Source organism: Daphnia pulicaria, chromosome 1 (assembly GCF_021234035.1).
Source record: "Daphnia pulicaria isolate SC F1-1A chromosome 1, SC_F0-13Bv2, whole genome shotgun sequence".
In the NCBI taxonomy this organism is placed as follows: Eukaryota; Metazoa; Arthropoda; class Branchiopoda; order Diplostraca; family Daphniidae; genus Daphnia; species Daphnia pulicaria.
The window spans coordinates 1,085,072-1,104,100 of NC_060913.1; the positions used below are offsets into that span (position 1 = coordinate 1,085,072).

The 19,029-nt window shown below is 44.7% G+C and overlaps 3 protein-coding genes across 11 annotated transcripts; 1 reads left to right on the forward strand and 2 right to left on the reverse strand.

The window, feature by feature from the left end:
- Positions 1–3,502: 3,502 nt before the first annotated feature.
- LOC124351557 lies at positions 3,503–13,971 on the reverse strand. 6 transcript variants are annotated; one of them, XM_046801949.1, is made up of 9 exons: positions 13,839–13,971; positions 13,146–13,233; positions 10,290–11,115; positions 9,980–10,133; positions 5,897–6,950; positions 5,577–5,819; positions 5,393–5,461; positions 5,146–5,270; positions 3,503–5,076 (listed from the first exon to the last, which is right to left on the reverse strand). In XM_046801949.1, exons 2-9 carry the CDS (start codon positions 13,198–13,200, stop codon positions 4,861–4,863), a joined length of 2,742 nt encoding a protein of 913 aa, XP_046657905.1. In that variant the 5' UTR covers positions 13,201–13,233; positions 13,839–13,971; the 3' UTR covers positions 3,503–4,860. The 6 variants fall into 6 exon arrangements, with proteins under 6 accessions (XP_046657905.1, XP_046657904.1, XP_046657903.1 ...); XM_046801948.1 differs by lacking the exon at positions 13,839–13,971 and adding an exon at positions 13,646–13,770; XM_046801947.1 differs by lacking the exon at positions 13,839–13,971 and adding an exon at positions 13,367–13,639.
- Positions 13,955–16,393, forward strand: LOC124351640 (cell cycle checkpoint protein RAD1-like). 4 transcript variants are annotated; one of them, XM_046801954.1, is made up of 9 exons: positions 13,955–14,113; positions 14,645–14,838; positions 14,938–15,036; positions 15,097–15,251; positions 15,321–15,448; positions 15,505–15,611; positions 15,675–15,739; positions 15,805–15,949; positions 16,042–16,393. In XM_046801954.1, the coding sequence occupies exons 2-9, from the start codon at positions 14,725–14,727 to the stop codon at positions 16,075–16,077; spliced, it is 849 nt and encodes a 282-aa protein (XP_046657910.1). In that variant the 5' UTR covers positions 13,955–14,113; positions 14,645–14,724; the 3' UTR covers positions 16,078–16,393. The 4 variants fall into 4 exon arrangements, with proteins under 4 accessions (XP_046657910.1, XP_046657909.1, XP_046657908.1 ...); XM_046801953.1 differs by lacking the exon at positions 13,955–14,113 and adding an exon at positions 14,278–14,386; XM_046801952.1 differs by lacking the exon at positions 13,955–14,113 and adding an exon at positions 14,284–14,560.
- Positions 15,765–18,280, reverse strand: LOC124351623 (polymerase delta-interacting protein 2-like). Its single transcript, XM_046801951.1, has 9 exons — positions 18,098–18,280; positions 17,882–17,996; positions 17,759–17,808; positions 17,269–17,377; positions 17,008–17,185; positions 16,764–16,927; positions 16,578–16,703; positions 16,439–16,518; positions 15,765–16,360 (listed from the first exon to the last, which is right to left on the reverse strand). The coding sequence occupies exons 1-9, from the start codon at positions 18,190–18,192 to the stop codon at positions 16,249–16,251; spliced, it is 1,029 nt and encodes a 342-aa protein (XP_046657907.1). The 5' UTR covers positions 18,193–18,280; the 3' UTR covers positions 15,765–16,248.
- Between the last annotated feature and the right edge of the window lie 749 nt (positions 18,281–19,029).

A 19,029-nucleotide genomic window follows, 5' to 3' on the forward strand; every position in this document is an offset into this window, starting at 1 on the left:
CATTCGCTCTTTTCTCATTTGAGCCCCAATTTGATGACCTCGCTTGGTTTCTTCGGTTCTCGATAAGGATTGTTTGTGCAGACAGCGGCGGCCACAGTCTGCTGGTTAGTTATTGGACGACAGCTCGCACGGTTCCGCACGCTTTTGCTGGCCGTCGCAATTTCCCCGAGTCATCGTCACTGAAAAAGCAATCAGGGTAGAAACCGATCGCGGAAGGTGAGGGATGTGAGATCCAGTAGCGACCGCATCAACAAAGAATTTCCATGCGAAATTTTCAAATCTTTGGTCACCTCCACGTCACTGTTTGAGCTTTCGCTTGGACTCGGCTCTAAATGGCCTAATGAGATTGAGCGTAATTACTTTTAACTGCTATACAAACTCTCAACTAATGAAGACTCATCCGTGAGTGGATCGACGACTAAATTAGTTTTACTTCTCCTTTTTAGAAGCCGTCCTGGAAATGGTGGTGACTGTCGGATGAAATTTTTTGTGGCGGTCGTCGTGCTGTGGTCGTCGTTGACGCCAAAGAGCGATTGACGCCGAGAGATCCAGGTACGGGAGCACGGGTCATTGTGAGCATTCGAACTCCAGACTAACGGACCATCATCGCAGATGCAGGGCCAAAAAATGCAGCTGTCCTAATACGTTGGAATAAGAGAATGAAACCAACAAACCTGGTAGGCCTCTCCTGTTTTATGGGATTCGACGACTATGGAGAAAATTAGACGATAATAGAAGCAGCGGTGGCAACAACCACGAAGGATATCATGAAGGAGCAATCGCTGGGGTCAAGCTGCTGAGTGCTATGTGGGCGTTGAGTGGTGCACCTGTCAGAACATTTTTAATAAAAAGGCTTTGAAACATTTTTAGTCCCACTAGGGGGCTGCGTACGAAAGTGCATTCGCAAACCACGCGTCATGCACTAGCTACTTCTAGCACCATTCGTATTCTCTCCATACACTAAATTTCTTTGTCAAACCGGATTATACGGATTAAAATGGATCAATCTACTGAAGAACAATGGGAATGTTACAAGTAAGTTTTTCAATGTTAGAAAAACTTACCTAAGTAATTTATATGATATAAAAATCCTTTTTAGGTGTCTGAAGTTGAACCCACAATGGACTCGTATTTGCGTCACTTGTCTAGAGTAAAGTATAAAATTTTAAAATATATCAATGAGTCTACTCGTCTGACCAATCTTTTTTAGGGCCGGAAACTAATGACAAAAGTAATGACAGCCCACAAGAATACTTCAAGTTCTTTGTGGAAGCCCTTTTCGTACTGCCTACGGCTGAATACAACCCTCTTTCGCCCTTAGGGCCTTAAGGGGAAATACGAAAAGGGTGATTTTGGTGAGCGTCGTCTACAAATTGATCAGAAATTAAGCACCGCCCATCAAAAATGGCTGAGACCCAGTTTTGAAATGGGAGGCGCTTATTCGAACTTTGAACTAGAAAAACACACACTTCGATTGATTTAAAAAAAAAATAAAAAAATACCATGAGAATCAGCGTGAAAAACTGATTCTCATGAAGTATTTTTAAAACAAATCGAAATTTCATGCAACGACCCTATTGTAATAATACGGCCATTGACTAAGAAGTAAAGTCTGTGATCGGCTCCATAAGCCTGAGAGGAATCGTCTGAAGCGAGCTCCTGCTTGCCGGTAGGGGTCAGGTCATCCGAATCGGGAGGGTGATCAGTCATTTTTTCCGTTTCCCTACTGTTTACGTGCTTCACACACACGTATTTTCGGGTACATGGATTTCATATTGATTTTTCTATTTTATACCATAATGTTATATAGCCCTTCGCCGTTTACCGTGAATTTTTACTTAATTTTAGGTGCATAAAACAAGTTTTTGTGACCCCCTTTTCCGTATGAAAAGAGCTCCCACAACAGTGTTGCAAGATTGAATATTTGAGTTTTAAAGAAATCTCGCAACACAGTTGAGGTTGAAATCTTGCAACACCTAACAATCGAACATTAAGGTCAGGTCACCCGTAGGCCTTATTTTTTTGTTACGTTGCCTGCTGCAGTGAATTGAGTTCACTTTCCCACCGCACAAATAAGCTGTGATTGTATAAGCCAAACTTTTTGAACAGCATCGATAGAAATACATAGTCGGTAGATCCGTTCACCTTCTTTGCTTGGAAATATTTTCGTTGTTTAAATTTCATTAGTTTCAAATGGTGAATTGGTGATTGTGGAAAACAGTCAAAACAGCAGTCGCAACTTCGATGTATAAAATTGTTGCTTTTTTATCCAATATTTATTTTTCTTTGCATTTTTTTTTTAAATTGTATAATTTTTCTCTTTTTAACAATCGATCCACGATTCAAGTAGACAGAAATCCCGGAGCGACTTTCCAGATCTAAATCTGGAAAAGGCCTTAAGAATATGTTTTTTAAAAAATATATTCATGTTCGTCTCTGCACGCCGTATTTACCTGCGTTTGCAGAAAGACAAAATTCCCACCCGTTTAGTAGTTATTAAGCTTTTAAGCAAAAATTAACTTTATTTAACTTTTATCATTCATCATTAAGCATTTTTTTTAATCAATATAATTAAAAAACGCGCAACCGCTTAAATAACCCTACTTAATGCGCATCGCTCTAATTTTTATTTAGTTCAAGAACCGTCTGCTTCTCGAACAAAGGATTATACCTACGTTAAGTGTCAAGCGTAATAAACATTTTCGTTCTACTATCGGCCGCAGTGGTCCGCATCGGCGTAAACTGCGCAGCAAGACTTTTTTGCATGTCTACTACTTTTTGGTTGGAATAACATCTATAGAAACAAAATACATAGTTAGCTGCTGGTCTATGGCCACGCTCTTTTATCCGGCGGACGCTAATTAAAGGAGTGGCGACGTTATCCGCCAGAAGAGATTTCGGATTCCAGCGGCCCCCAACTGACATCTACCGGTCTACTCGCAGTCCTCCTTCACCATTAAAAAAAACAAAAAAAAACAATAACAACACGTGAGCCACTATTTTTTTTCCTTACAAGCGAAACAAATTTAAAATGCGGATCCACTTGTGTAATTTCTCGTCGAAACGACAACTAATAACTATGATTGCCCCGGCCAAATAAAAGAGATGGCCAAGGCCGCGATTGCCTAGCTTTTTTTAAAAACGCCCCGCTCCATTGTTCATTGTCGTATACAAAATAGAAAACTGGCGGCCGAACAGAATCTCTCCCGTCTTTCTACGAAATAATTTTAAAAAAAAAGAGAAACAACGGACGTTGAATTAAATTCTTCTAGCCATTTTCGGGATATTTCAAAGAAAAAAAGCAAATGACGTTTGTGATTTTACGTGGTTTTACGCCCGTCCAAGCCGCAGAATTACGAAACAGCAGGGGAAAAAAAAAACAAGTAGATCACACGCTAGGCGGCTAAAACGTCATTCAAATTCTTCATTCAACTGATGATCACGAACTGGTCGGCTGGTTTGTCGATTGAGAAAAAAAAAGAAGTGATTGGTCACAAAAAGATGGCGGCAATACATTACTGATTGTATTTACATGTCTAACAACAAACGAAATACACTCAACCACAATAGAGAAACAAACAACGGCCATTAAAAAAAAGATGGGGGGAAGAGGGAATTCGGGAGAGAAAAATTCTGCACTAGTTGAGGGAGGGAGAGGTGATAGGCTGCAATTTGCCTATCAAATACAAATTTGCGAATAACGCCATGATGAAAAAGAAAAATGACACTGAGGATTAAAGTTGAAAGAAATTGAATGTGAGGTTAGACAAAGAGAAAAATAACACAAGGGCTCGTTTTCTATATGTACAACTCGATCCTCAATAACAACGGAAACATATTCCCATTCGTCCAACAAGTTTTTCCTTTTTCTTTTGTATGTATAAATTGTGTCTAATCAAAGGTCCAATGTGATCCGTCGTTTTTTCTCCGGATGTCGTCTCAAGTCGTCGGTTGACCAAGAAATGTCAAATTGATTTTTGTTTTCTTTCCTTTGGAACACAATCGAATGTGCGATCGAGTCGGCAGAGAGAGATAGACTTGTCGAAAAATCACAGGACTTGGGTTTTCAATTGAATTTTTCCGTTTGGGAAAAGCACAAAAAAGGGGGGATGATCATCTTCTTTTTTAAAAATTATTTTGTTTGTCGTTTTTCTTTTTTTCTTTTGCGATTGATTTGCAATCATAGAATTTTTTTTATTCTCTGCGCCGAACACACACAGGGTTAACCTTTTAGCCAAAAAGAAAAATAAGAAAAACTCAATAGGGGGGTCAGACACAAAAAAAAAATGTTTAAAAGAAGTTTCAACAAAAGCAGAACATGCTATTTAAAAGGAAAGAGATAGAGAAAAAAAAATTATTTGGGAGGAAAAAAATCAAGATGTCCACCCTAGAGAGAGAGAGAAAAAGAGATACAGTGTGAGCACGTATCTCTCAAACAAACAAACAAATAAACACACACACACACACAGTCACAACGAATGAATCAGGAAAAAAAATTTTGGACAATATAAATGGGTCTGGGGGGGGATAATCAACCTCTCAGCGAAATAGACACTGTGTGTGCATGTTTGTGTTGGACGATCGAGAGACAACACAAGTCATCGGCGGATACGATTGGCTAAGGAAGGGGTGGGGGGAGAGAGAAAAAGAAAAAGGTGAATTTGAAAATTTTTTTTTAGTTTATTCATAATTTGTATGTTAATTAAATCTATGGCTTGTACTCGAGTTGGTGTGCTCCTCCACGCGCCCGTCTCAAGACGAACAAAAAGGCGAAAAAAAAACTTGATTGAAAAATTGTGAGGGTGAGGGGGGGGGGGGGAAAGTTATAGGGGGAGGGATTGAAGGGGATTGAATCGTTTCCTACGTCGGAGGGTACTTTGTCTGAGGGGTGGATGGACGAGTGGTGGCAGCGGCGGCCGATCCGTCACGAGGCGTCACGACGACTTGCGTCGTAGTGGGCGAAGTCGACGGAGGTGCGGCCACCACCACGACAGGCTTCATAAGCTGCCTGCCGGACGCCGGAGTCAAATACTGCCCGCCAATAATGGGTATAGATCCGGATTTCAGCAGTCCCATCTTGATCAAATTTTCAAAAAACACAATTTAAAATGTCCAAAATAAAACTACGCAATTCGAGTCAGTCACCTTGTCCAGGGATGAATTGGTCAGAATGTGGGCAACGTGTTTAGTTGATTGACCCACGACGGCCATGTTGGTGACCAGAGGTAGAGACCGCGTGACGGCTATCGGCGTCATGACGTGAGTCACACCTATGGGCAATAATAATTCAGAGGTGCAATGATAAAAAAGAGAGAAAAAACCCCCACGTGTGTTTCCAACAGCAGGGGGACGACCTCAATTTTTAAACTTTAGATTTTTTTTGTTTCGTTACCTGTCGTCGTCACCGGTTGCAACGATCGATTAACGGTAGCCTTCAGCAACCCGTTGGGTAAACTCAATACTGCGGGCGCCCAGACAGACAACAGACAATAAAAATGGACGGACAAAAAATATTGTCATTAGTAAACGAGGAAATGGCGGGCCCGGCTGGGCGTCATTTTGAACTTTTGAATTACCTGCAGAACTATTAGGAATAGTGGACGAATGTTTGAAATGAGTCGACATGGAAGTGGGCAGTCGCGGCAGCTCATAATTCGTCGGCATGCTGCCGCCACTGCTGCTGCTGGCCGAAACTTCCGACGGAGGCAAGGCTACCAAACTCGGTATCACTACGCCAGACGGAGTACAAAAGACCGTCCCTGATGTCGTTGTCGTCGCCGTTCCGTTCAGCAAAGCGATTTCTTCGCCGCTTTTGCTACCTAAACGGGGCCCCAGAGGAGAGAACAAAACATTAAGAACAATAACGGCCAATCAAATTTAATAAACAGTAATTTACCCGTAACGGAGGAAGAAGTATGGACAGCCATTAGAGGCTGCAATGAGGTAGAGACGTCGCTGGCCGAAATGACCCGTACGGAACCGGTTGTCGGTCCGGCCGTCAGCAATTTGAGCGATGGGCCGTGGGTGAGCAGCTGGACGCCGTGGTGAGCAGCCAGGACTTGCGGCGTAGCCAGCTGGACGTGGTGCCCACCGGCCGAGGTGGCGAAGGCGATGGCCGATGGGTGACGGACGTGGTAGAGGGCCGTCCCGCCGCCAGCCATCGCCGCCATAGAAGCGGCCCCTTCTCTCGTCTCGATGGGCACGCCGGCCAGCTCCAGCACGCCGCCGGCCGTCGTGGGCACCATAGTGACGTAAGTGGCCGCATGGGACACGGTCGTCGCCGTCGCATACGACACCGTCGTGTTGTTGGTCGTGGAAGCTCGGACGTATTTGATGTGCGGCCGCGAGTGATCGGGATCGTTCGAGCCCATTTCTTCCTCCTGGCCGACGCCGTTGGCCAGGACCGAGTGCGGACGCTTCAGCGAGCCGGGGACGGGAGAAGCGGGCAGCTGCCGACCGTTGACCAATACCTGGCCGGCGCCCGGTAATTGTTCGGCAGAGTTGCCAGGCCGGACGACAAGGTGCCGCTGAGGGTAGGATTCCGTCGTCATCGTCGGCGTCGCCGTCAGATGGTCGCGATCGCTGGCATCTCCGCCTTCCGAGGCCGTCGACGTTCCGGAATTGCTCTCCTGGTCTCCGTCTCGAGTGCGGGTGCTGCTGCTGGCCCCGCCCGAGAGCCGGTAGTGGTTCTCCTCGCGGATCGTGTGGGCCTGGACGTTAGCGAACGTCAGCGGCGAGTCACGCTCACTCTGCTGGATCATCTGCACCTGCTGGCTGTGGAGGACGACGGGGACGACGCTAGTCAAATCCAGCGAGCCGGCCTCGTTGCTGTAGCCAGGAATGCTGGGAACTTCCTTTCGCAGGGCGGCCAACCGCTGCTGGGCAGCGATTTTCTCCCGCGCCAGCCGCTCCATCGTGTGCTCATATTCGCGCTCTTTTCTCTTCAACGTCTAGACAAAACACAAATCAGAGCCAAGGTTCAAAATACAAGAAAATAGAAAAAGTGTCGGATCAATCCGCATAGGCTGCGCGGCGGGAATCACAGCGAACGTGTAGGGGCAACAAAACAACACGGTTGGAAGCCGGGCGGGCTTTATACTTAGTGGCACAGCGCCAAAGAGGTCACGTCCATCTCTCTCTCTCTATATCGCGACTGGTTGTGTGAAAAATAAAAAGTCGTGCAAAATAAGTCGCTGCCGGGCAACTCTCATCGACGGCGGACGGCGAAAGTTTCATGGCTGATTAAAAAGACCTTTGAACTGACCGCATCGTCTGTGACTAGAACGCCGAGGTGCTGACTAGACACGCAAACCCGATCGGCTTGGAAACCCGATCGACTCTCGCCCGCTCTTTATTTCTTCGCGTAGATCAACTTTTCCCAACGGGTACGGCGTCGCCATTTTGAAATGTTAAAAATTCCATTAAAAAATACATAAAATAAAAATAATAATTTTGGAAATTTATTCCGGACAGATGGGCAAAGTTCATTGAGGACACGGCCACCGGACTATTTACGGAGTTGATGTGAGATTGTATCACGTGGGCAGTGACTGTCATGTTTGTTCCTATTTTAGTTTTGTATCACATCGACTAAGATTACGCTTCCGCCTATGACGATTTCTCCCAGTCGGCCTTTACATTCTTTTCCATCACATTCCCTTTTTATTTTCTCTCTTCGATTTCGAAATGGAAGACCCCCGGAACGACCGGCGAGGGGAAAACGGGTTGTTGACGGAATGGATTCCACCAAATAAACCGACCCCTAGGATTGTAAGAAAAAAAGGGAGTCCAAGCTAAAATAGATTATCCAAAACGCTGAGAAGGAGAGGGCCATTGTGAATGGGACCGGTTCACTTGTACGCCAAGAGAGAAAGGCGGACCCATATTGAAAATGTGGTCCAACAGTAAACAAGTTCCAAGGTCCTCGCCTACTGCTCTGCTCCGCTGTGCTGCTGGCCTGGAAAAATGAAGGAACAAACAAGTCGACGAACCGCCACTTTCTCTCCAGACTAGATAATCAACCCTCGACGGAGAATACAATTCGGGATGATAAAAGGCAAGGTCACATGATCGACCCAATCTCCAATCAAAATGGAAAGGGAAAACTCTGACGTACAGACCCACGGCGGGGCCAGACGGGCAAACTAGAAAACCTAAACCCCGCCCCGGCCCATGCCACACACTGAAAAATGCACAACAGATAGCGTCCCATTTGATTACAAAAACATGTTGAACCGACTGTGGTGAGGGGGTGGGCAGCAACGACGGTAAACTTTTATACATGTTCTCATTTGTTAGCCTGGCAAGAGTCTCATTCCCGGCCGAGAAGGCGATCGATAGGCTTCGCTATATCCGTCCAGTTGCTGGCCCCCCACTGGAAAATCTATAGGAAAAAGCGAGCGGCAACGTCGCCCCGACAACCTACTCATTCGGGCAATGTTGATCACACAAAAACTCTCTCTCTCTCTCTATTCTATCCCGCTGCTCTCTTACTTATGGCCCCCAAGACTGTGAACTGAGGTATTCGCGGAGAGATAACAAAAAGGGAGTTCAAACAAAAACAAGTCCAATCCTACCAACCCCCCAACCCAAAAAATAACTCCCAATGGCGCTCTCCTCCCTAGAGATTCAAAGGTGACGAAGAATGCTGACGTCAAAAAACAAAACAAAAAAACAACAACATATTGTTAGGGGAAAAAGGAGTGGGATGCGCGGTCACCCGTTGTATCACGCAGTTTTTTTTCCTTCTCCCTGCGAGAGCTCTGCGTGTGCTAGTCGGTTGCGCCCAAACAGCCTTAGAGTGGCAGCTTCTTTGTCTCTCTCGCTTGTTGCCAAGCCGTGAGCTGTGGGAGAGAGCCAGCAATGCTGCTGCTGTAAGGGGGGAAAATTATTTTCGGTGCTGCCAAGACACATGGCAGCGTGGAGGTTCTTTACTGAGCTGCTTGTTGCTAGACGTCACGTATACGAGCGGCAGAAAGCGTCGACACTCCCCACCGCCGCCACCCGCTTACCCGCCTCGAACCTCCTCACTCCAATCCTATTATCCATCGAGATGCACCTAGGTGAGCGCGCTGGCCGACTATTCATAGCTCCGGTGATCAAGGACAGCCATCGCCCTTCCTCCTCACTCTCCACCTCTCCCCCCCCCCCTATACAGACGACTTAAAAGACTGCTTGCCTTCAACCGATTGCCAAATCAACATTGAGAAAATCCATTTAACTCGCCTTTTTTTCTTTCTCTCCGCACTGCCGTTGCCATGGCAACTGTCGTCAGGTGACTATACTGAGGCTCCTTGCAAGCTTTCTCCCGACACCGCCTGCGCACTACCGGATAAGCCAATCGGAAGACGATCCGTCGCATACAATGTCGACTGAATTGCGCCAGCAGAAAAAAATAAAAACCGAAGCCATGCACACACACACACACAACAAGCATTTTCAAAAACCCAATCGAGGTCATCGTTGAAATAAAATATAAATATCAACAAATAAAATTAGCTCTTAAAAAAAAAAAAAAACGACGTATTTTCTGTCTTCCCACCCCCCAAAACTAAACCGAAAACGATCGATGTCCAGGCTCTGCGTTCGTCATCACAACAAGGAAAATCCATACAAGCCCAACCTCCCCTCCCCCGACACCACCACCACCACCACTTTCCCAAGTGGTGTGTATCAGACACGCGTAAATAACTTGATATGCAAGTGTTCGATCGCTTATCCCTGATAATGTGCGCACTCGGGGTCCGCATGTGTGTGCGTTCGTCTAAAGGGTCCCCCCTTTACCTAATAAAAAAAGAAAACTCGATATGACCGGGATCGCTGTGTCCGTCACCCACCATTCGCCCAAACAAGCCCAAAAAACAACAGCTCCTTGTGTGGAGTGTGTGACATTGAAGAGAGAGGGGTCTGGTTAGCAGCTGTTTTTTAAGGCGGTAGGGAGATGAACGCCCGCGTTTTTTTTGGTATTGGTTTTGGTTACCTGGATATGGCGCAGGGCGCTCTTGAGGATGCCCAGATTCGACAGCTTCTTGTCGTCGATGGCCGGCAGCTGTTTCCGTAGAAACTCGAAACATTCCCGCAAGTGAGCCCGCCGATTTTTCTCCAACTTGTTGTGAACTTCGCGCGTCCCCGCCCTGTGTGTGTTGGAAATCAACATCCAGTTAGCTTTCACCTTCTCCTTATTTTTGGTTCAAAATTCTAAGGATCTTTTTCTCTTTTTTTTTTGGTGTCTACCCCCCAGATAAGTGGGACAACAACAAAACAACGTGAAAACACACTGACGTCATTACCCGCTGCGTTTCTTCAATTCAAGGAGCTCGTCGGCGGACGTCCTGCCGCTGTTGCCGGCATTGAAATGGGCCGTGGCGGCCGACGAGGACGACGACGACGATGACGAGGAGGCGGCCACGGCCACGGCCGCCGCAGTGGCAACAGGAAGAGCGTTGGCTGGTGCTGGAACGGGTGGACTTTTACGGCTCGCCCGCAGCAAGGCCTCCTCAAGTCGGTGACTCCTCGAGGCCAGGTCGTCCACCCTGGAGTAGGAGGGATGGGTTGACGAAGAGTTGGAGGAAGAGGAGGAATGATGAAGGTTCGACGAAGAGGCCACGCTGTTCAGGTATCCGGCGTGCACGTGCTGCGAGTAGGGCTCCGCGTCCAGCATCATCTTGGGAGACGACTGGTAAGACCGCTGAGACGAAGCCGCCGAACTGCCGTTGGAAACGGAATGGGAATGTAGTGGCGAAGCGGCCGTCGCCCGTTGCCCACCATTGGCGGCCGGGGCAACTCCTCCGTTGCAGTGGGAGCCGCCCCGTGCCGGACTCGGCGATCGGCTCCTGGCCTGCTGGTACGAGTAGAAAGCCGCGGCAAGATTACGCGAGCCGTTGACTGCGTAAGCGGAAGACGACGGAGTCGACGGAGGACCCGAGCGCTGGATGACGCTGGTGACGTGCGTGGGATGGTCCAGCGCAGAGTAACCGCCATGGTTGATGACCGACGACGACGGGCTCTCGTCCCGACGCAGAGCAGATCCGCTGGATACGTTCGAACCGTAAACCAATTTGGTGCCGACTTCTTCACCGATCAGAGTCTGGTCCGGCTGTCCGTTGGGCTCTTCACCTAAATTAAACACAAAAAACACAAACGTTACAAACTGTGACGTTTTTCAACAAAAATTAATTGAGAAAACCCAAGAAAAAATTAACCAACAACAAAAGATAAAAAAAGAAACACACACAGACACACACACACAACAACAGCCAGAGCCTTCCGTCCTTATCGGTCACCTACCAGGGCCGGATAAACCGAAGAGAAACACTTCTAGGAAAGTCTCAAACGTCCCTGAGCTCAGCCTGGCCTTGAAGAGGGCAGAGACACAGAGAGTGCGATTGCCCGGCCGGGCTGAGAGACTGATATGGCAAAGGATAAAAGAAGCAGAAGAAAATAAACAAGTAGGGCCCCCACCACTGGACTACCACCACAACCCACACACCCATTTTGCTCTCGCCCGCCGATTTGCCTTCATCTCAGAAAAAAAGGCCTGTGATGGAATGGCACGTGAGATGTTCACGTGTTCAGATCAATGGACTCACGCACACACACACAGGCAAGTGGCTGTGCTCTGGCCACCACAGTCCCTGGCCCATTGCCCAAGACGAAGAGATCACAGGGGGGGAAAGGCAAAGTGCCCTTCGCCCCGCTTCTTGCATCACTGCTGCATGGCTGAGGGGAGGGGAGGAAAAAATGGGCCGTGATACCTTGCATGTAATGTTGGATCCATTTCTTTTTGGGTGCCGAAGTCATGGTGCTGCTACGACCCACCAACTCCTCCGTAGCAAACACCCCCATGACCATCGATTGTAACTGGATATGAGTCGATTCATTCACCATCCGCTAGTCAACTCGAAACGGCCCGTAGTTTCCAATGCGCCCCAGAGGAAAAAACAAAAACAAAAACAAAACGACGACCACTGGGAGGGGAAAAATTGTTGCCGAGTCGCATTCAACAGTCACAACGCATTGCAAAATAACTCACAGGGGCCCCCCACCACCACCACCGTGGCGATGACGTCGTAACACACAAGATGCGCGCGCGCAAACTCCCAAACATACACACACACACACACGTCCACACACGGGGAGCCACACTCACACAAATAAAATGATAATATATAAAAGAGTCTCTCTCTCTCCGCACTAGCCGACCTTCGATCGTAGACTGGTGAGCCAGTATCCGTTGCGGCTGCACTACGGCGTGAGTGGCGACCTCCTTCTCCTCCTCCTCTTCCTCCACCTACCATCATCACTTGCCACCCGTTACCGCACGCTCTCCCTCCCTCCCCCCTCTCTTATATAATCAGCCATGTCGTTGGCTGCGTGCGCGACGACTTTGTTTTCACTCCCGGACTCTCTCTCTTTCCTATCTAGCTCTTGACCTCCCCCATCCGCTCTACAATGCACACCACCACCCTCCCAGTCCGAGCGGGATACACACACACACACACACTGGTTAGCACGTGCGGGTTGGGGAACCGAAGTGGGCGGGGCTTTGCCACCCTTTTTTCGGATCTATTTCGGCGTGTTACCCGCGCACGCACGCCACTCTCCCCGAGATTCGCAGTTGCGCAAATAGATCGCTCTCCTCACCCACCTCTCTCTCTCCCACTCCCGACACCCGTTCTTGCTTGTTCTTGGCGAGCCTGGAAAAATAAAAGAGGAGGAGGAGCTTTTTTGAATGGACTGTTGCCAACGTCAAAATGCCAATGCGCAGGCTCTAACTTCGTAGAGATCGAGGTCAACAATCGATGTCGACATTCTCGATGACCGTAGTGTGACGTTGGGGAAGAAGAAGAAATAAAATAAAAAAGACACGCTCCAACAGAGGCACCTGGCGGGGGCAATTACAGATTCAAAGGCCAGAAAACCAAAAGATTGATGAGCTCATATCCTCCAACACCAAACACAATAGGGAACTGATTCACAACCTTTGGCTCTGCAGAGCTCGAGAAATTCAAGACTGGGGGTGCACGAGCTTCTAAGCAGTCTGATATTATAAAGACTTTGCATGCACAAACTGATGTCAGTATGAGCAATCCTGCTTGTTCCTAGGAGGGAACGGGGACTAGATTAAACTTGTGCAAAGCAATTACCTTGGGTCTGTCGCTCTACAAACAGAGCGGCTTCCAGGAGAATCTCCAAACTCATTGTTGGACAACCACCAGCCGCTGAGTGTTAGACCTGTGGGTCAAGAAGACACAAACAGTTTTAGTCAACAGTGTAACAGCATTGAACAACAACGATGACATCCAGGATCCACATTGCATCAATATCAAATGAAAAAAAAAAAAAAAATTCACACAGACGCACGCACACAGGGTCATTCGCTTTTGGGTTTCAGTACTCGTTTCATTTTGGCCCGAGGCTGGCGGCCTTGAATGAGCTCTCTATAGTCTATCAAAAGAAAACTTTTAACAAGAGGAAAATGCCTCTTTGTTTGCTTGCTTTTTATGTCTAAACTAAATGTGACAAGAATTAAATCGGCAAAAGATACTGCATTTAGTCGAAAAACCAAAGTCACTCTGATCGCCAAAGTGACGTTTGAAAACTAACACTACATCACAAGATAATATTATCGAGAAAAACTACGCACTTCAAGCGAGGCACCAGGCTACACGTGTCCCAGCGATGACGTCACCAAAATGGGCGTCACCGATTTTTGCCTTTAGGTTTTCTTGGGGGTGCCGAAGCTACTACTATTGCTGCTTGCCGAGTAGTCTACGTGCCGAATTACTGGGTTATAAATGCCGGTAAATCAAACAATCGAAACTCGATTGCACACATACTTAGCCACAAAAGAATTACACTTCACTTCACGGTTTAAGTCTCAGCACCGAAAAAGACGTTTGGGCTGTTTTTTGTCTTGTATCTGTTATCACGTTGCTCCTCGCACGTGAAAGAGAACTGCTCCCCTTCAACACCGCCAACTAAGGCGGTACCGAACTGAGTACACGCGTCGACCGCTACAACAACGATACTGGCGGCAAGTTTTCTCCCTCGCTCCGAAACATCAACAGCCATCAACTTGGTTCTTTTTTCATTCGTCCTTTACTGCTTTTATGTAATTTGATTTAAAATTTCATCTTTTCATGACTTTTACATTTAAATTCATTTCCCGCTGCCTTAATCAGTTGAAAACTATGTTTGGAAGCCAAAACATTTCTAGGTGGCGCAATGGTCGCACACGACCAATGGGCGTGCTCATTTTCGAATTCCCCATCTCTAAACTGTTGTTTTCTCGCGTTGTACAACGCCGCAATGTTTCTGACTTTCTGTTTAATAATAACAATATTTTCCTGTTTGAATCAATAAGCCGGTATTTCGTCGTCTCGAGGTTAAAACTTGAAATTTTTACTTCCATTCCATTGCAGACAGTTTAGCACTTTTTAAATCAAACAAATTTGATTGTGCTGTATATTTGATTGTGATAAACACAACCAGATTTTGAATTCAGTCAAAACTAGAATAATTCGTCTCGAATCATAGTTCTCGTGGATGTAACAGTTGGGTCGGTTCATTTTTTGTGCAGTACATTTTTCTGTAAAAAATCCTAGCCTTATTAACCAGAACATTTTTTCACTGATCATTTCAGGATGATCCTTTAGGAACCCTTTGCATAATTCTCAAAACTACTCCCACAACATTAAAGAGCAAACGAGTCCCACATTCACCATGCCAAATTTTCCATTTCAAAACACGTCTGGAGACCAAAGTCACATCTTGATGATACGTATGGATAATGCAAAAATTATCTCACATATCCTCAAATCCATAAATTTCAAAGAGGTAAATTCTTCAAGAATTGTAATACAGAGAAAACATGTTTTGTTAGCGATCAAAAGCTAATCCTATTACATCCTTCTTGTGATTTTGCTTTCCTTTCAGAATTCCGTATTTTGCTGTACTAGAGATGGATTAAAAGTCACAGTTGAAGACATGAAAAGTGTCCAGCTAAATGCCTTTATAGAGCCTGGAGTTTTTCAAGTAAAAAGAATTCACAAAAACAATAATTTTCACAAAATTTACTAACTCTTTGAAATTTAGAGTTATGTTATTAAAGAAGATGAGATTAAATTTCAGCTTAATTTAACTGTGCTTCTGGAATGTTTGAATGTATTTGGCTCTAACAACCTTCAAAGTGGCAGCACACCAGCCTTGAAACTCTACTATAACGGCCATGGGACTCCCGTTTCTATCTTGTATGTAAAACTACAAAGAATAATCGTTCTTTATACTTATTTCGAATTATAATTTTTTTTTTTTGGCAGGCTGGAAGAATCAGGAGTTATCACTGACTGCAAGATACGTACAGTTCATTTTGATCCTGTCCTGGATTACGATTTTGGGTCGGCTAACGTCATCGGTCGTATCATTATGAGTTCGGAATGTCTTAAAGGTAATTAAGCGTTGAAAGAAGACAGAAATTTCCTAATATAATTATTGTTTTTATAGAGGTGTTTTGTGAGTTGGACTCGACTAGTGATACTGTTCAGTTTTCTTTGTCACCTGATTCGTCAAATTTTCGTATCACAACATTTGGTCATTCAGGAACTTATCATGTAAATCACGTTGTTAAGTTTTTAGTGAAGCGCGTTCTAATTCTAAACGTTTTGGGTTTCAAGGTCGATATTCCGAAAGAGAGCGATGTAATAGAAACTCTTCGTTGTACCTCGGCAGTGTCCTTTAAGTACGAAATAGATACACATACATAATAAGGCGTACACGATGTATTAGCTCAATTTCTGACTTTAGATACAAGCTCTCCTTGATGAAACCATCCATCAAACCCCTTGGAATAGCGCAAAAGGTTTCGCTACGAATCGACGATACGGGGCTCATATGTTTCCAATTCATGATCAAGGTAGAAGACAACCACAACTGTTACATCGATTTTTACGTAAGTTCATTTTTTTTTCCAAGTTCTATCCGTCAAATTACGTTTTACAACCGTCCTCTCCCTTATACACTCTAATAATTGATTTCTTATAGTGCCCTGCGGACGTCGACTTCGACGACGACGAATGATTGCCACGAGAACGAATTATTGACCGCATCACTAAAACGAAAAAAATGCCCTAGAATTATTCTAGAACGAAGATCTTTGAAAACCTTAGAAAAAACTAAAAAGCCAGCAGTTGTCTTTCATGTACAAAGTTTGTTGTTGTTCATATTTCATGATTATCATGAACGACTCCATTAAACCACGCCGGTTGGCAAGCTATTATCCTCGTTCTTGCTTTCCAATGAAAAGGGAGGGATGCGACAGTCAAAGGTGTGCCCATCTTCTCTCTCCATTCGAAACGTTCCCCTGTTCATAAAAAAAATAAATTATTTGAACTTGGCTGTTGTACTCTTTAATAAATAGTGAAAAATAACTTGAAATTACCACATATGCCCTGATGGTGCTTGTAGTGAAATATGGCTGCTATACTGGAACGCTGGTTGTTCGGGTGACAAGACCGGTTCCTTAAGAACGATTTAATGTTACATTCTAATTTTGAACGGTGGTTATTGACGTTAATTACCTGTCCAATTACTCCTCTTCCTCGAACCGTTTCTAGGGTACCCGAAAGACTGAAAATACGCCAGTGCCGTTCACGTAATTGTACAGACAGTTCTCCCAAGTTTTCGAGCCGGATACAGTAACGCCACTGCAAAAGTTAAAAATTACATTTGTAAAAAATTTGATTCCCATTACCAATGGAACGAACCCAAAAGACAGTTGAATTTTGGGATTCTCGGCATCCCATGTAAAAAGGAGTAACGGTTACACGGATATTCTCTGTCGTTTCTTTGTGTACATCTGATAATTCCAGCCAAGGGTGATTTCTTTCTTGCCACGCTCGCAACGTCTCTCTTGCTTCAAACGGAGGATCTGCACTTTATATATCGATGATTCGTGTTAAAAAAATTCGATAGTAGATTCGCAATGTAGATGGGCGGGAAAACATTAACCTTTATCGGGATCAGGCATAAGAAATTTGTCAAATAGCTCGTGACTTAAGGGTTGGTGCTCAGTGGTTCGATACGGCAAGATATCTTCGTGAGCAGCATAGTCCAGACCAGGAATAGCATAAAGCGACTTGCTATTTTCTTGTTGACCTAAAAATGTGACCGCTTCTGTTTGTGCTCTCTTAATAAACAAAAATCTAGTTTTACTAAATGTGCTCCTGAAAACTGAAAAGGTCATCAGCTTAAGAAAAGTTAAATACTCACAATATGAGGGCAGTCGCGGGAATCAATGAGCACCTGATAGTAAGTATGGTTTTTCCCTTTTACTTCTCTTCCAACTTGATTAGAGGTATTAACATCAGTATCAGGAGTTCTGTATTTTTTTTTAAGTACAGGATTAGCAAGTATTTCATGAGAGATGATATGTAAGCTATGTCTGCAAAAGCTTGTCCCTTGCACAGATATTATGGAAAACAAAACTTCGTTTTTACAGTAGTAATCTTAGACCTTTTTCAATGGCAATGGAAATGAAAATGTTACAGTAACAGTAATGCAATATGGAATTTAGAGTGGACATGTTGAATTAATATTTTACAAATCCTAAAGCTAGCTAAGTTTGAGATTCTCTGCTGTGTTGAGATATTGTTGGTGTAGCTGGAATTGATGAACTACCTCACATTCACATTGCTAAAGTATAGTCTTCCAAGAATAATGTGTTTACAATAAGATACCTTACAATATAAAGGGTACATACTTTGTAGTTTTCTTGTTTGCCAAAATATCTCGATCATACACTCTAGCTGACTGGATTGAAATAAACATTGAGAGTATTTAAAGAAATTATGATATCAAAATTAAGTTTGGAAACAATATTTACCCAGGGGAAAAGAATTACACCTCTGTAGCCAAAAACATGATGAAGGAAAAGTTGGCCAGCATCATATTTTCCTTGAATTTTAGGTATCTCCAATTTTCCAACTTCAACCAAAGATCTATTCCCGGCCAAAATATGTAATGAAAAATTTATTTATTATATTTTACGTTTCCTTTTACCGTTGGAAAAAGGTAACATTTTATAATCATTTGTTTGCACCTGGTTGAGTACTCCAGCACAAATTTTTTGATTCGGGATGTTGAGGCGATGTCAAATTTTCGCCGACAGACAGATAACATAGTATTCAAAGCCATGAATAATTTTAATTTTGATGTTATTTGTACTATTATTGTTTTCTTACTTTTTGACTCGTTCGTGCCGAGTCGTCTTCTGCAGTCTGTTGTGTCAGTGTGCCCTTCTTCTCGTGACCGCTAGGTGTCGCACGCTAGAGCCGTGAGAAGCAGCGCGCAGCGGGCCGAGAGAGGGGCAGTCTAGTTTCGGGCTTTCGGCTTGCTTTGTAGAAGGATCTCGTTTCCGTTCTCGTCGAATACATTGTGTTAATTAACTAATTAACCACCCAGACTCTAACCTAACACAGTCCAAATAAAATGATACTCGTTTTAAACGGTTTTAGACGGATTGACAATCCGTATCGAAATTTAAAAATAAATTTTTTTTAAAGGGATATAGAACTTTATTTTGGGAAACTTATTCGAGGTACTGCAGTGCTTTTTGAACTCTTCTTCCAAATTGAACTTTTTTGGTTTACGATTGGCTTTCCTGGCGAGACGACGTTTTCGGGAGAGGCTTGGTCCTGCTGCTGGTTCTGCTACTGGTTCCTCTATTTTAGTCACCTGCTCCTTATTCTCGCAAGCCTCTACATCGATACCTGAAACATTGGACAATTACCTGAGTTATAGCTGTCGGTTACCACATAGGACATCATCTCTCAATGTAAGTTGAATACCACTCTTTCGGTTATGAAACAATTTTATTGGGATGATGAATGACAGGATGAATGATGAATGACAGAGATGAATGTGAACAAATTATGATAAGCAGGAAAAACATTAGGGCCCAAATGAAAAGGGGGAACAAGAATTTTTTATATTGTTGGGGTGATTTGCCATTTCACGCCTTCCTCTGCTTCA

What these genes read in the sequence shown, in the direction of transcription:
- LOC124351557 (XM_046801945.1), bottom strand. Translation starts at nt 11,886, where the DNA reads ATGGTGAATGAATCGACTCATATCCAGTTACAATCGATGGTCATGGGG. An exon ending in GAATTGAAGAAACGCAGCGG is followed by an intron (nt 10,134 to 10,289) that starts GTAATGACGTCA and finishes CAACACACACAG; the next exon opens with GGCGGGGACGCGCGAAGTTC. An exon ending in TATTCCTAATAGTTCTGCAG is followed by an intron (nt 5,462 to 5,576) that starts GTAATTCAAAAG and finishes GGGCGCCCGCAG; the next exon opens with TATTGAGTTTACCCAACGGG.
- LOC124351640 (XM_046801954.1), top strand. Translation starts at nt 14,725, where the DNA reads ATGCCAAATTTTCCATTTCAAAACACGTCTGGAGACCAAAGTCACATC. An exon ending in TAGAGCCTGGAGTTTTTCAA is followed by an intron (nt 15,037 to 15,096) that starts GTAAAAAGAATT and finishes TTTGAAATTTAG; the next exon opens with AGTTATGTTATTAAAGAAGA. An exon ending in ACCTCGGCAGTGTCCTTTAA is followed by an intron (nt 15,740 to 15,804) that starts GTACGAAATAGA and finishes TTCTGACTTTAG; the next exon opens with ATACAAGCTCTCCTTGATGA.
- LOC124351623 (XM_046801951.1), bottom strand. Translation starts at nt 18,192, where the DNA reads ATGGCTTTGAATACTATGTTATCTGTCTGTCGGCGAAAATTTGACATC. An exon ending in AAAATTCAACTGTCTTTTGG is followed by an intron (nt 16,704 to 16,763) that starts GTTCGTTCCATT and finishes TAACTTTTGCAG; the next exon opens with TGGCGTTACTGTATCCGGCT. An exon ending in GCACCATCAGGGCATATGTG is followed by an intron (nt 16,361 to 16,438) that starts GTAATTTCAAGT and finishes TTTTATGAACAG; the next exon opens with GGGAACGTTTCGAATGGAGA.